At 41.9% G+C, this 16033-nt stretch overlaps 1 protein-coding gene across 2 annotated transcripts; it reads left to right on the top strand.

The window, feature by feature from the left end:
- The first annotated feature begins 7543 nt into the window (after nt 1–7543).
- On the top strand, nt 7544–14908 carry BTF3 (basic transcription factor 3). Of its 2 annotated transcripts, none has more exons than XM_064641216.1 (6): nt 7544–7695; nt 8033–8101; nt 11316–11429; nt 11627–11828; nt 14233–14289; nt 14818–14908. In XM_064641216.1, exons 2-6 carry the CDS (start codon nt 8033–8035, stop codon nt 14862–14864), a joined length of 489 nt encoding a protein of 162 aa, XP_064497286.1. In that variant the 5' UTR covers nt 7544–7695; the 3' UTR covers nt 14865–14908. The 2 variants fall into 2 exon arrangements, with proteins under 2 accessions (XP_064497286.1, XP_064497287.1); XM_064641217.1 differs by lacking the exon at nt 7544–7695 and adding an exon at nt 7776–7927.
- Nucleotides 14909–16033: the final 1125 nt, after the last annotated feature.

The following is a 16033-nucleotide window of genomic DNA, read 5'->3' as shown; positions in this document are numbered from 1 at the left end:
TATGTCCGGGGACACTGGGCAGAAGCCAGACTGGGTGGACCTGCCATGACTTCCCCTTGATGTCTCTATTATGGGAGACAGCATCCCTTGGGACCCCCATAGCATTCCAGGCCATACACCTTTCTGCAGCTAGGGGCCCTGTTTCCAAGAAGGACACACAGGAGCCCGTGCTGGGACAAGGAATAAATGAGCCCATATACCTTCCCTGATCTTTTATTCAAAATCAAAGAACACCCTGGGCATCATTTAGGGCATTTTCAAGCAGCCATACTTGCACACTGACACACTGGCTGAGGTCCTTCAAGTTTTCTAGAACTGATCCTGACCATGCAGAAGGATGCCAAAGGCTTTTTCATCACCACATGAGTCAGGTGTCTGGTGGTGGTGTGCACCCCTGGCCGATATGTTGAGTGCTTGTCTGGGTGCAGCTAGTGGAAATCAAGCTAGAGCCTGGCCAGTAGTGACACATGCTGGAGCTGAAGAGTCTTTCCTGGGCCAACTCAGCCTTGAAAGTCTTCAAACCCAAAGGCTGCAGTTCTCCACACCCAGATCCATGTCTTAGCTGCAGAACTAGACTTCCTGATATTATATAAATAATAATTTCTTTAATAATTTACTTTTTCTGTCTTGGGCCAAAGATTGGACTGAATTCTGAGCTGCTTGTGTCATGGAAAGAATAAATCTCCAGTGATGCCCTTGCAAGGATGGTTTTATCTGTCACAGGAACAATGGCAGTGACAGCTGTGGTTTTCTTTGCCCAGTATAACAGTGCTCCATTTTAGCTCCACTTTTTTAGGGGTTTACACCCCTCTTCCCTTACCATGTACCTTTGGGGACGGTAACACTTTCTTTAAGGCTTCTGCAGAGGCTAGGATTAGAGTCTCTGTGTGACCACAATGCATTGGTGAGGGTTGGCAGCAGTCACCTGAAAAACTGAAGAAAAATCTGTGGCTTCCAGCCATGCCTAGTGCTGAAAAAGAGTTTGTCACCCTTGGAGATGACCCACCCCCTCTCCTCTTGTCAAACATATTTTTCTTCTTGACCAAGTTTGTTTGTTTGCTTGGTTGGTTGGTTTTTTATTTGAATTTGGTTTTTGGTTTTTGTTTTCCCTCCTTAGTTCTATAATTCTTATAGGTTGGTACATTTGCTCTGAGAAGTGAAAGTCACTTCCTTTCAAGCCCTTTGGGCTTTTAATTTCTTTTAAAATGTGTTTTAATGTTCTCACAACCCTTTTGAACTTAAGGAGAGTTTTCACCAGGTTAGACCAAGACCAGTGTAGCAGCATAAGCTGACTTCAACGTCAGCCAAGACCCGATGTCTAGGGAAGAACATAGGAACAGAGCAAATGTGTAAAATTGATTCCTACTTCCAGAAATCTAGTTTTTAGATTTGGGGTTTTTTTAAGCAAGAGATAATAGCTGAATTTAATAGCCTCTGATGGAGTTTCTTCTGTGAATTTGTCCAGTCATCTTTTGAAATCATGTACTTTTACACCACTAAACATATTCTGTGGTGGAATGTTCCCCAGCTCTAACCATGTGTGGTATGAAGTGTCTCTTTTCATTTGCTTTAAGCAAGTCACCTGCTCATTTAATATGATGTGCTCTCATTTTTGTACTAGAAGAGAGAAGGAACAACTGTTGTTAAACACCCTCTCCCTGCTGTTCATGACTTTGTACATTTTATGACAATTTTTTTCATTGGTTATCTCTTTTTCAGACTGAAGGGTTCTGCTTCAGAATCAATGGATTAGCACAGAAGTAATTCCGTACTCCTGACAATCCTTATAACTCTCTCTACCTTTTCTTGTTCAGCTCAGGCCTATTATTATTGCAATAATCCTTCTGAACAGCATGAGATGCCTAAATTTGCTTTTCCATTTTTAATTTCACTTTATTATTTCTACTCTTTTAAGCCAGTGCCTATGTCTAATGCTAATGGAAGGATATCAGATTTTCAAAATGGAGCACTGGCTGTCAGAACCAATACAGCAGAGTACTTTTCATATGAACAAATCACGTTTTTTTAGGTTACCTTTGATTTCATTACTTCACCAACTACCGAAAGTCTTTCTAATTTTTTCCACATAAGCCCTAAGTTCTTCTTTGTAGACAAGCTTTACCAAACTAAGAGGGAGATCCCATAATTAATATATCAAATATTTGAGATATTTTCCATTTCACTCTGTAGAGATGGAAGTAAGCCCCAAAGGAGTATGAACCCATTTGTAAATGCAGTGAATATTGGCAAGTATGCTCTTTTTTCACTTAGAAATCCCTGGAGATAAGCTACACTGTGAATGAAGATAGAGAAGAAAATTTTTCCATCTAGAACTAAGTGGGTGGTGGGTTCTGCCAGGACTTGAGCAGAAACAACAGCTACCTGCTGCAGAAAGACGAAGGCCTTTGCCTTGTCCAGCCTTCCCATCTCTGGCCACTTGTGCTCACCACTTACTTCCTGTTGAGCACCAGCTGGACTAGAAACTTGAAGTCAACTCCAGAATAAATCACAACTTTGCAGCTGCCAAGGCATTAGTCAAAGCTAGCACACTGACACCTATTCTTATTCATCCTGAGGTAAATGTGCTATGCCTGAGTGGAACTATGCTGACTTTGGGTTATGTCTCAACAGCATTTCTGACTTTAAGTGTTAACGGTTTAAAGACAATCCAAAGACCACTGTCTTAGCAGCAGTCAAAACATTTCTGTGGTAATGGCTTAAAGGATCAAGTCCTCTTGAATTCTGTGTATAGGATACCTACAGCAATAAACTGTTTGCTTGAGTCTCTGACATCTGTGCATAAATTTAAGGTACCACCTTTTTGACAGTGAGGAATACACTGACTTCTGGCTCTTACCTGTTTTCTAGCAAGATCTTCATTATTGTCAAAGATTAACAGGTAGGCCTTTCTTAGCAACCTTTTACCAGTCCTATTAACATGAAATCCCAATCATTCTGCAAAGCCTGTTTGAACCATGTACAGTGAAGGCAGGGGATTCTTGATATAGCACTTCCCTGACTGCTTTCCAGTTGGCCTCTGCAGGATGTTACAAACAGAGAGAGGCATCCCACAGGTCATGAAAGGCTTGTGACATGGCTTTAAGCCCAGTTATTTGGGTTGTTGAGTTTAAGAGCTACAGGCATGGTTGAGAAAAGGACACTGCTGAGGAGCACTCTCTCTTCCTTCACACTGCGTTCTATTACAGATCACTCCATACACTCAGCAGCACAGGGTACAACATATGAGATGAAAACAGCACCGGACTTACATTCAATCTTCCAGGGCTCCTATTCAATGTTTATATATTTAGTATCCCTTAAAAAGTTATGAATTATTGAGTGAGTGTTACGTCCAGATATCTGGAGGTAGTTTCTTTTCCATTTGTCTCTCTCTGAAGAGTTTTGCTCTTTTACCCCATAATGCAGCTATTTTCCTCCATTAAATTACTAACATATATGGATATTTTCCCAAATAACTTAGTGCTTCTCCCCCCTTATGTCCTGTTGTTAAACACAGTATTCTTCCGAACAAATGTTTCCAAATGAGATTTTGACTATCAGACAGATTTCTCTCACTCCCTGAAAACACATTTTTTAGTTTGTTGTCACTGGCTATCAGGACACTATCAGGACACTATTACTATAGCCCGATCACTTTTGTTTATGATCTGTGATTAGATACTAACTCAACACATCTCCTCAACATACCCTGTTGTTACTTATGCAGCACTGGCCATGACTTTCAGAAGAGCTTTACCATTGGCATTTTGATAGCAAATGTTGTCATTCTTCTGTCTTTAAAATTTCGCATAATTTAGGTTAAATTTTCCCACTTCTATGCTGCTTTTCTGCAGTTAATGAACTTTTCTTTAGCGATGTATATTCTTTGATGAGTTTGAGATCATAACTTTCACTCTTTTACAGAACTGAAAAGATGCTTACTGAGCTCAGGCTCCGTTTCAGTGCTATATCTTTTGAGTCTGTTTCATTTCTCAGTAGAAATTCTGCTACAACTAAATCCAGTTTTAGGGTTATGCTTTCCATTATGCAGTTACACAAAAACAACTGAAGAAAACAAGACAATACTGTTTAGCATTTTAAAATAACTTTTTCTCTGATGCAAAGTTTGTTTTTTGAAGGTCTGCTGTTTGAGATCCACAAAATGTAACCAAATCTTAGAGTCTCTTGAACTGTCATTCTTGAGCTGCTTTAGTTGATTCCTGATACAACTCAGTGATGTGGTTTTCAGTATAATTTACCTTCAAAATCTTGCATGAGGGAATATGAGATCATACCTCTAGATCAGTTAATCCCAAGATGACAGCTGGAACAGCATTTCCTACAGCATCTATCTTGGAATAATCTTTCTGTGACTAATTTTCACTTCAGTATTTCAGCCTATTAAATAATTTTGCATGTTTGTAATTATCATTTGGCCTAGTAACTCTAAAATCTTTCTTGTACCTTGATGACAAATTGTAATAAATCAGAGGCTGATTGAATTTTACTTTCAATACCTTGCAGTGATCCTGGTTAAGTTTGTTTCTTTTTTTCATTGTGGTTCTCTTCCCTTTTGCTGCAGGTACATTGCCAGTTTCATACTGCAATAAATTTAAAAGCTTTCTTTTTAGTTCATAACAAACTCTGTCTTCTCCAAACTATCCCCAAATACTCCCTTCTCTTGAATCTGTTTGTTTTTTTTTTTCTTTCTGAATTAGATACTGGGTTTGCTAGTTCAGGTACAGTAATACAGGCTTCTCCCCCCATCTTTTCTGCTCAAACTGATTCACTGCTTCAATTTTGCAGATATGCTGGACCAAATTTTTAGAGGTCCCTAACCATCCTTTACAGTTATTTGATCATCCTTTAATTTTCATCTGTGATGCATCTGCTGGGTGGCACAGGTTGCTCTTCAGCAGCACCTTTTGAATTGTCACTTCCTTGAGATCTGTCACCACCAGATGGAGTAATTTCAGGGTTATCATAAATTTTCAGTAATTATAAGTCTCAATTTTAACAGAGATCAAAATCTTTTGTAAAAATTAACAATCATCTCTGGAGCAGTGGAGAGACAACATAAGAGCAAATAAAATTTATAGGCACATAAAAAGCACTGCCTTGGCAGTGGGGATTACTCTGGGGATTACTAACAAGGGAGACTTAATATTAATCAACAAAATGTATAAATTATTAATATAGTTTTACAGAAACAAAAACAAAGAAATAGTTTATTGAGGATATTTCAGAGAAGAACTGGTATAAAAGGCATTAAAATACAGTATGAGTTGGCAACGTCAATAGTATTTCTACTGATGCCAGTGGGTGCATTGGTTTTGGTTGCAGTGGCGATTAGAGCAGGGTCACAGAGCAACAGATGCAACTCCTCTTTCATCACTCCATGAGCATGTGTAGCACTGATGGGAATGCCAGGCTTCTTCCCCCAAAAATCTACTCCTTCAGTCTGATACGCAACAAAGGTCCAGACCCTGCAAAGACTGCGTAGCTTTGTGTTGGAGCCAAACATGCAAGTTTCTGATGACCGTGAGATTAGTCCCACAAGACTCATGAGAGAGAGCAAACTCAAACACATTGGAAAACCTGTGGGGGCTGTGAATGATTGGTGCCCTGAGGAACACAGGCTGGGAACAGGATTTACATATATTCAAGTGCAACAGTACCTACTTGAGTTAGGGTCTGCGGGGGGTGTATTTGGCTCTCAGAACAGCATTTGGATAACATAAATAGTACTGGAAAAGAGCACACTAAGGTCTCAGTGATGGAAAACACGGCTATAGGAGAATAGATCTGAGAAGTCCAGCAGGGGCATGCAGAGGGTGTCCAGTGACCAGCAGCAAGAAGCCTGGTAACATAACAGATGAAGCAAAGCCACAGTGAAAACACCTGAGGTGGAAGGAACATGAAAGAGGACAAGGACTGACACATAAGTGGTGGTAACAGAAAAAGCCTCAGTAGTTTGGTTGGACAGGGGCAATGAGGGCGTCAGGGGGGTGGTTCACCTAAGAGGCCCCACTGTGGATCTTTGTGATGGCTCACTGGAAGGAAGGAGGCAAATCACTAGGGGCAGTGGGGAAAAGCACATTCATGGGTTTGGGGAGGGGGCCTGCACTGCACAGGTGAGAAACACAATGATTACATATTTTCTAGGAAGAGAAATATTAGTGAGGCCACATCTGGAGTACCATGTCCAGTTCTGGGCTCCTTGGTACAGGAAAGACAAGAAACTACCGTGGAGGATCCAGATGTACAAAAATGATCACTCTTATGAGAGTGAGGGAGTTGGACCTGTTTATCTAGAGAAGAGAAGACTGGGACAGAACCTCATTAATGCATATAAATATCTCAAAGGCTGGTGCCAAAAGGACAATTCCAGACTCTTTTCAGTGGTGCCCAGCAACAGGATACGCAGCAATGGCCATAAACTAAAACACAAGAAGCTTCACCTCAACATGAGGAAGAACTTCTTTACATGGCAGGTGGCAGAGCACTGGAACAGGCTGCCTGGGGAAGTCATGGAGACTTTCTCTCTGAAGACATTCAAAATCCACTCGTGCATGTTCTTGTGTAACCTGCTCTAGATGACCCTGCCTTGGCAGGGGGGTTGGACTAGATGATCTTCAGGGGTCCCTTCCAACTCTAATGATTTTGTGATGCCAAACTGGGGCTGGTTACACCTGTGGCAGGGAACTTCTCTGGCAAGGCTGCAGGTGGCAGAGCAGGTAGGAGAGCAGCAAAGTGCATGAGGCATGGCACGGCAAGGCGTGGTGAGTGCTGGATCCTGCCTTTGGTCACTATAACCCCATGCAGGCTGCGACAAAGTGGCTGGAAAGCAGCTCAGTGGAAAAGGGTCCAGGAATGATGGTTGACATTTGACTGAACAAGAGCCAGCAGTGTTCCCAGGTGGCCAAGCAGGCCAATGGCATCCTGGTCTGTATCAGAAACAGTGTGGCCAGCAGAACCAGGGAAGTGATTGTTTTCCCTTATACTCGGCACTGGACAGGCCGCACCTTGAGTACTGTGTCCAGTTCTGGGCCCCTCATTACAGAAAAGATATTGTGGTGCTGCAGGACATTCAGAGAAGTGCAGCAAAGCTGGTGAAAGGTCTGGAGCCGCTCAGGGGCAGCTGAGGGAGCTGGGGGAACTCATCCTGGAAAAGAGGCGGTTCAGGGGAGACCTTACTGCTCTCTGCAGCTACCTGAAAGGAGGCTGAAGCAAGGTGGGGGTCGGTAAGTAGCCGACAGGAGGAGAGGACATAGTCTTAAGCTGCACCGGAGGAGGTGGGCATTAGGAGAAACGTCTTCACAGAAAGGGTGATTAGACGTTGGAATGGGCTGCCCAGGAAGGCGGTGGAGCCACCATCCCTGGAAGTGTTTAAGAAAAGACTGCACGTGGCATTAAGTACCGTGGTTTAGCAGACACCGTGCTGTTTGGTCACAGGCTGGACTCGGTGACCCCGGCTGTCGTTCCCACCCCAACCGCCTCCCCGACCCCGTGGTCCGGCGGCCCCGCCCCGCCGGGCGGAGGGCGCCCCCTGTCGGCCCCGGCGGCGGCGCACGCGCGGCCCGGTGCGCCGCTCCTTCCTTCCGGCCGCCATCTCGCTGCGCCCGCGTGCGAATCCCGGCCCCGCGCCCTGCCCGCCGCTCCTGCCCCGCTCCGGCGCCGCCTCCGCCCGCCGAGGTACGGCGGGGGCGGCCCGGTGGGGCGTGTGGCGCGGCCGGGACTGCGGGTCGGTGGGCAGTGGTACAGCGGCGGCGGTCGTGGTGGTTAGAGGAAAGAAAGACGGTTACTGGCTGGGCCTGAAGGGAGGCTCGGCTGGGCTGGGCTGGAGTGGGCCTGGCTCGGCGGCCCTGCCCGCGATCTGAGCCCGCTCCCGGCCCTGTGACGGGGCGGGGGTGCCCGGCCCCTGAGGGTGCGTGTGGGTGTGCGGGCAGGGACGGCTGCGGGGCCCCCTGTGCCCACTTGCCCCACCTGCGTGCCACACCCGCCTGTGCCGGCGCTCTTATTGCTTTCGCAGATGAAGGAGACCATCATGAACCAGGAGAAGCTGGCCAAGCTGCAGGCCCAAGTGCGCATCGGTGGCAAGGTAGGAGCGGCCACCTCGTCCCGCCCTGCTCTCGGGACTGCGTGTCCTGCACCCACACTGGGCCTGGCACGAGGGGTCATGGAAATGGAGTGGGAGCAGACCTGAGCATTCCCAGCTCGGCTGGACTGCCCTTAGAGATAGCGGCGCTGCTGCAGGGCGCTCTGGAGTCACATGGCTAGGGACAGTATGTAGTAGCTGAATCTTCAGCTATTTCACTTTGTTTTTCATATGTTAAAGCAGACTTAACACCCGATATTAGGGCGCACGGGAATCTTATGCCGTTTAATAAGACCAAGTGCACGGTGCTGTACCTGGGTCGGGGCAAGCCCCTATATCGATACAGGCTGGGGGAAAAAAGATCGAGGGCGGCCCTGCTGAGAAGTACTGGGAGGTGTTGGTGGATGAGAGGTTGGACGTGACCCAGCAATGTGCACTCACAGCTCAGAAAGCCAGTTGTATCCTGGGCTGCGGCACAAGCAGTTTGGGCAGCAGGTCAAGGGAGGGGATTCTGCCCCTCTGCTCTGGTGAGACCCCACCTGGAGTGCAGCATCCATCTCTGGGGTCCCCAGAAAAGCTCCCTGTTGGAGCGAATCCAGAGGGACACTGAGTTGATCAGAGGGATGGAGCACCTCTCCTGTGGGAAAAGGCTGAGAGAATTGAGATTGTTCAGTGTAGAGAAGAGAAGGCTTCAGGGTGACCTAGTTGCAGCCTTCCAGTACCTGAAGGGAGCCTACGATAAAGATGGGGCAGGACTATTTACGAGAGCATGTAGCGACAGGACAAGGGGGAGTGGGTTTAAATTGAAAGAGGGTAAGTTTAAATTAGATATTAGAAAAAAGTACTGTGGGGGTGGTGAGACACTGGAACAGGTTTGCCCTGGGAAGTAGTGGATACCCCATCCCTGGAGGTGCTCAAGGCCAGGTTGGATGGGGCTCTGAACAACCTGGTCTAGTTGAAGGTGTCCCTGCCCACAGCAGGGAGTTGGAGCAAGATGATCTTTATGGTCCAATCCAAACCATTCTATGATTTTATGATTATTGTATGGGCTGTTTTAGAAGACATGAAAGATTTTTAGTGAGTCGACCTTAGAGCAAGTGAGCTTGGGTATAGTTTTCATAACAAATTGTAGAGGGATTTGTTACAGACTCTTGTCAGAAATATTAAGGTTGCTCAAAGCTGGTTTTTTGTCTTTCAGCACAGGTTGGAAATTCTGTACTTGTCACATGCCTGTAGTTTTAGACTAACATGCTCAGAAGACATTTTCATTTTGTTAAGACATCTGAATATATGTACCTGTGTGCTTACTTATAATCTGAAAAGATAAAAGAGATGTTTAGTATAGTCGTATGGCAGTATATATTTTAATTACAGTGTGAGTCTTAATTCAGGAATTTGTCAGTAATGTTTTTATACCTGTGGGAGCATACACAATATTCTAGAATACAAATTATTCAACAGAACTCTTGCTGAGGAGTTTCCAGGAGCTTTCATTCCTGTGGGGTTTGGCTTTGTTTTTTCTTCTTTTTTGGCTGATCGCTGGAGTTTTAGGCAGTCTTAAATCAGGATTAGTGTACTTATTAGTTGTCTTGGTGATTTTTGCACATTCTTTGTATGAGTTACTGGTTAATTAGAGTACTCCTGTATTATGTTGCTGATTTTGTGCATGTTAACCAGTGTATGTTGACTGTAGAGGTTTTTAATGTTTGTCACATAAGAGCATGTGTTCAGATTACAGCTCTCACAGCTCTCTGGTCAATATCAAAAAAGTCTTTTAGAGACATTAAGCAAAGCTTTGAATGGTGGTGCTGTAGTTTAGTTTTAAAATTGGCCCATGAAATATTTGGAAAGCCTGAACTAGAGTTTTGAATTTTTTTTTTTTTATAGTTCCAGATTATACCTGGGATTCTTCATGGCATTGTTGCCATGTAAATTGAGATGGGTGTGGAGGAGATACATGTTTCTACATAGTCCTTGAATGTTTTGAAATTTACTGAGGTCTTTGGTCCAGAGAGACTTAGCAAATACCTTATCTGTCTCAATTTCCGGGTAGACAAGGCACTAAAATGAAGCCATTTCTGTTATTTTTAATCATTTCCAAACCACTGTATGTGCTAACCTGACAGTAGCAGGGAATGAATATCAAGCTTTCTAGACAAAAACCTAAACTTCTGAGGTGTAGTCTTCCAAGTGTTAGTTTCATATGCATTTGTCATTAACACTCCTTGTTATTGGTAACTGAGTTATGTTAGAGTTGTTAGTGTCCAGTCAGTTTTCTGACTTCTGACAGTAAACTGAAAAGGTATTCCAGCTATTTGTATGGCTGGGCAGCAACACATTCTCTTAGTGCTATCATGTGGCAGATGAGCAACTGGAGTAGGAGGACTTAGATTTGTAGTTACAGGATGTAAAAGAGGAGCTTAGTTTCACTTATTCCTAGACATTTTATGTCATATTTTACTGAACCCTTATGAGTGTGCGAGGGAGTATAGAATGACATTTTGTGCTTTTTCATGGGTATAGTTAATCTTCTAATGTGGGACAGTAATTTCCCTGGAAAAATCTAGAGCTCTGCGTCTATAGGGAACTTAACCTTTTCTTGTTTGGATTATAAATCGGGTTGGTCTGGAACATTTTTTACAAATGAATGTACAAAATATTTTAGAAAAATAGGTGTTCTTCAAATATGTAAGTCCATCAGATGGTACATGACTATCTGGAATAAAAATGGAGTATTTTGAGTTTTCTTATATTCATTTATTAATCATGTGTTTATAACTTTATGGCTTCTGACTATTACCAAAATTTGACTAATTTAAGAAAGATGATCTAAGGAAAAAGTAGTAAGCTTCAGAAATTACCTAAAGCTGTTCATTCTTTAGTTTTATGTCTGTGATAGCTTGGGTTAACAATGGTAAACTTGCAATTTCTCTTTTCTAAGATGTTGCAGAATACTATAAGATTTGTGGAATAAATATTTTCTGGTACATTGCTTCCTAAAACCTCATGCTTCTCACAGACTGTGCAAATATTGCCTTGTAGCAAGGGAAACACTGCTGCAGTGCAGCTGGAGGGCGGGGTTGCATGCACTGTAACAGAAACACAGTAGTAGAATTTTATATGTTGAGTTGATTTGTCGATGTTGTAAAGTAGTTACACAGCCCTGAGGATTAGAGTTTATGAAGAACTACTTAAGTTTTTGGTTTTTCTTGCAAAGGGTACTGCCCGCAGAAAGAAGAAGGTTGTTCACAGAACAGCTACAGCAGATGACAAGAAACTTCAGTTTTCATTGAAGAAACTAGGAGTCAATAATATTTCTGGAATTGAAGAGGTAATTGCTTTAAAAGAAAAAACATTCTATATATAAATAGAAAATGTATTAAAATCGATTTTCTGGTAAGTAACATAGCTCCTAAACTTGTCTGTAAAATATCGATAGGTCTTCATAGGGCTTTAAGAACTTCAATTTCATGTTGAATTGAAAGATCTTGCTAAACTGCATCAAGTACTGGATTTTTTTTCTTACAGGTAAACATGTTTACCAATCAAGGAACAGTCATTCACTTCAATAACCCAAAAGTTCAAGCATCTCTGGCTGCTAACACTTTCACTATCACTGGCCATGCTGAGACAAAGCAGCTGACAGAAATGCTTCCTAGCATCCTAAACCAGCTTGGAGCTGACAGTTTGACCAGCCTGAGGAGATTGGCAGAAGCCCTACCAAAGCAATGTAAGTTGAAACTTGAATGCATTTCATGCTGGCAGCTGATGTGAGGCAGTGCACTCTTGCTGTTTGCAAGCATACTGTAAAATGCTTATAAAAAATGGAACTCCTTAGATCTTATTTATAGCTCAAATCCAATAACAAGTATAACTCTGTAGAGTCATCTGTTGGCATGTCTTGCAGCTGGTCTAGCACTGGAAAGCTGTAGCCAGACTTGATTTTGTAGTAGTTTACTTCTTGATGTAGCTACCATATTTTGATGTACCTTGTTCATTAAAGCTAGGTGGATGAATTACTTTTTTGAAGAGTTAGGTTTTAAAGAAAGATAAGCTTTGAGTATGTCTCTTTTGACACTTTGAATGGAAATATAAGTAGTGGGGAAAGGGACTTAAAAACATCTTGCAATTGCTTTTCTGCCTCACAGGTGTGGTGAAGGTATTTCTTGCGTGAGCTTTTTAATAAGTAGGAGGGAATTACACCGTATTTGTAAGGAAGTACATTGTCATTTCAGTATGCATAGAATAGTGCAGAGAACAGGACTGGCGTGAGCATCAAGCTAGATACACCAATTTCCTGTTCCATCCTTAAATTAGTAAAACAACTTGAACGTTTGTTCTTTCTAAAACTGTGTGGGAATAGTAGAGGAGGGACTTGAGTATGTGGTGTTTGGAAACGATGCTGCCACTAAGGATGAGAATTAGGAGTGAAAGACAGGCTTGTTGACACTGGGAACATTCCTTATGTCCTTCATGTACAGTCTTCCTACTTTGTGAAGTACCTTAAGCCTGTTCCTTTTAAGGTATGAAACATCCTAAATACAAAAAATTGAGGAATATAATTGTGTCCAGTTTCTGGTAATTCTAACTAGATTGTTAATTTTTTTCTTCCTCTTGCCAATGAAACCGCCTCTATTTCCATTCCTAAAGTTGATGATCGTTCCCTCCTGTCAACTTCCCACTTAAAAAATCCTGCTAGAAGTAACTGTCTTCAGGATGTGGGGTAAAGTGCTTCTTTCCCCATGGTCCTTGGGTCCCTTCTTCCTAATATCATCTGTGTGCGGCTTCCTTGTGATAGTAGTAGGCTTGAAAGAACCTCCCTGAAGTTCTGTCTTCTCATAACAAGGTGGTTATATTCTAAGATAAATTGTGTAGTTGTAATAAGAGGGAGGTTTGTTTGAAGTGATTGCTTTGTATGACCTAGTTCTTTTCCAGTTAGGGTGGATGGCAGAATATGCACAAAACTTTCCATTCAGTATTGTCAGCTAGATTTGGAAGCCTAACATCAGCGAGTGAAACATCTGTGATGATTGCAGGTGCTAAAGTAAACATGGAGATGAGAGACAATGCAGGCAACTTAGGAGGAAATAACATGGTTTGCTTTTAAAATGTCCTATTTGACACTAAGATGCACTTGAGATTTAAGAGCTTTCTGCTGTTAAAAAAGCAAATGAAGGTTAGTGGTGTCCTTATCCCGAGCCCTTTCAAACCAAAGTTTATACATTCATTGGCTCTGGTTGTCTAGAAATTATTGTACAGGTCTAGTATGAACCCGTCTTGTGCCTTATGCTTTTTTTGAAAACTAGGAAGGATGAATCAGAACAAAACTGAGGTGATAGAGAATATGAGACAGCTTACCCTTGGTAGTACAGCTAAGAGTAGCAGTAAAAGTAGTGGCACCTGAGATATCTGTTCTTAGTGTTATACTGCTGCAGTTCAGCAGATGCTTGTTGGTCTGCTACTGTGGATATGGTCAACTCTCTACCTCTTGTCAAATACAATGGGAATGGTTAAAGAAATTACTGAGTCAGCAAACTTGGGGACCAGAAGACTTGGTCACCTCAACCACCTAAGAAGTGTAAAACTGTGCATCCAGTTCCCTAATTCTCTGACTTTGCCAGGGAACAGTAGTGTCTTTTAAATACCTCTAAGTCATGTGTGTCCACCTGCAACTTCCCAATTGCACCTCAGTTTTCTTTGAATGTCTAGGATCATAAGATCCTTTCTTTTCCTTTAAAATGGATCATGTAAAATACATAAATCTGGAGAAACATGCAGTAATCAATAAACCAACCTACTTTTAAGAGAAATTGGTAAAATCAGTCTGTGCATCATACTTGAAAATTACTACCATGCGGGGCACTCAGTATAGTTAGATACAAGATGGTGATCAGTAAGCTGGTTTAGCACACATCTTCTGATTTCCCCACTGGACTCTTTGAGCATTATCAGTAACAAAGGAGTGTGAACTTCCTAGGTTAGTTGAAGATTTTTGTTCATCAGGGGAACTGGATAAAGCATTGTATCTTATCTCAGGGTCTTACATAATGCTTTCAAAAAACACAAAGCAAAACAGCTAATGAAGATGCTTATGGTGAGTTTGAATGACACTTTTGAACTTCTTGCTCTTGCAGCTGTGGATGGAAAAGCACCTCTTGCTACTGGTGAAGATGATGATGATGAAGTTCCAGGTAAGAACAAGCATGCAATGGAGGAAAAGGAAGTGAATTTTGCTTAGGGATCTCAGCATAAGTAGAGCATATAAGATCAGGCTGGGGATGGTAAAAGTATTGACTAGTCACTTGCTGCCACAGAATTTCTGCAGGCAGATTATTTCCTTGATTTCAGATACCATGAGAGACTTAGTAGTTTGAGCTAGTATTTTGGTCTTGTGTAGAACTAATAGCTTATTTAATATTCCATAAGAAGGGTGTGAAGAAAATACCTTCTCAGTATGATTTTGCCCAGTTGTGGGTATAGTGAAGTTAAATGCTTTTAAAATTGTGCTTTATAATGAGTCATCAAAAACTTCCTTGGCTGAGCAAAGAGAATGAATCATGAAGCTCTTAGAGGTTATTTGGTCTGTATTTTATAAGCTGAAAGTTTTTATGTTGTAAAAACTTGATATGAAGTGGAACTTCGGACAAAAATCCAAACCCAAAATGTTTGGAAAAGGGAAAGAGGGTCAAATTTTAATTCCAAGAATCTTCTTTTTCTAGATCTTGTTGAAAACTTCGATGAAGCTTCGAAGAATGAGGCAAACTGAACTAAGTGTCACTTTCTGAATAAAACTGAAACTTGAAAAAGCTACATGGAGCTGCTGTTTTATATTGTGACTGCTTTGATTTTATTTCCTGATGAGATCTCAAGATCTGTCATATTTGGAAACTCCTTGAATCTGCAGCTCCTTAGTTAATGCTTGTACACAATATTATTTTTGTGGCCTGAACAGACATATGCTTTCAAATAAGTCAGATTGCTAACAAATTTCTGCCTAGACACATTTTTTGAGTAACTTGTATACAAGCAAAACCCTATCTTTAATGAACTTTGGCATACAATAAAAACATTAAAAAAAGTTTCTGGTGTGGCTTTTTTTCAGAAAAGCAGAAAGAAAAATGACCCTAAGTATTAATCTTAAAAGGTTTTGCTTTTCTGCAGGGCATCTTCCTTTTGCTGTGTTAAAAAGCTGGCCTCTGAAAAAAAAAAAGCATTCTGAAGCACTTTGTATTTAATCAATGAATTCCCAGTGTGTGCAGGTCAGAGCTACCTATGCTGTAAGTCACTTTGTAACCTACTGAATTTGAGAAATAAATTTGTATTCTAGCCACAATTACTGGTGGCTTAATATAGAACATGCAAGTTGAGAAAGAAATTTTGGCCATGAAGAACAGCAGCAAGCAATTGGCATCTTGGCGAACTTTGAATGTTAAATTTTTATCTTCAGTGAGTGTTTAATAGATATTTGCAGGGCATAACTGTTAAATGCGTTAAACAATACTGTCCTATTATTTTAATTTTACTTATCTGAAAATATCAGTTTTGTGGGGGAATGAAGTATAGGAAGGGGGAAAAGCCTTAATAAAATTAATAATGGCTCTTAAGTCTGTATTTATCAGCTCCAGATCTATCAACTAATAATTCTGTTTGAATGTTTCAATGTTATTGCTCTTGTGTGTTACAGAGAAAAAAAATAACTTAGTTTTAGGGCACAGGAAAGACTTTTCAAATTCCATTCTGACCTTTGTATAGCTGGAGCTTCCAGGGATGAGGCCTAAACTTCATGTTTGTGAGTCACTGATGTTAATGATAGATCAGATCACTTTCATAACAGAAGGTAAGCTAGGACAGAAGAGCACTCAGCTACCGGCCTTCTAAGCTTATTTCTAGAGCAAGTACTTTTGGAAGTGGAAATTCACCCTGACTTGTCCAGGA

This window comes from Pseudopipra pipra, chromosome Z (assembly GCF_036250125.1).
Source record: "Pseudopipra pipra isolate bDixPip1 chromosome Z, bDixPip1.hap1, whole genome shotgun sequence".
Lineage (NCBI taxonomy): Eukaryota > Metazoa > Chordata > Aves > Passeriformes > Pipridae > Pseudopipra > Pseudopipra pipra.
Note: the sequence above shows the minus strand (reverse complement) of the source record. Positions and strands in the feature narration are given on the sequence as shown.

Bases quoted from the DNA above. Each gene is read 5' to 3' on its own strand.
- BTF3 (XM_064641216.1), top strand. From the start codon at position 8,033: ATGAAGGAGACCATCATGAACCAGGAGAAGCTGGCCAAGCTGCAGGCC. The intron at 8,102-11,315 runs GTAGGAGCGGCC...TTTCTTGCAAAG, and splicing joins AAGTGCGCATCGGTGGCAAG to GGTACTGCCCGCAGAAAGAA. The intron at 14,290-14,817 runs GTAAGAACAAGC...TTCTTTTTCTAG, and splicing joins TGATGATGATGAAGTTCCAG to ATCTTGTTGAAAACTTCGAT.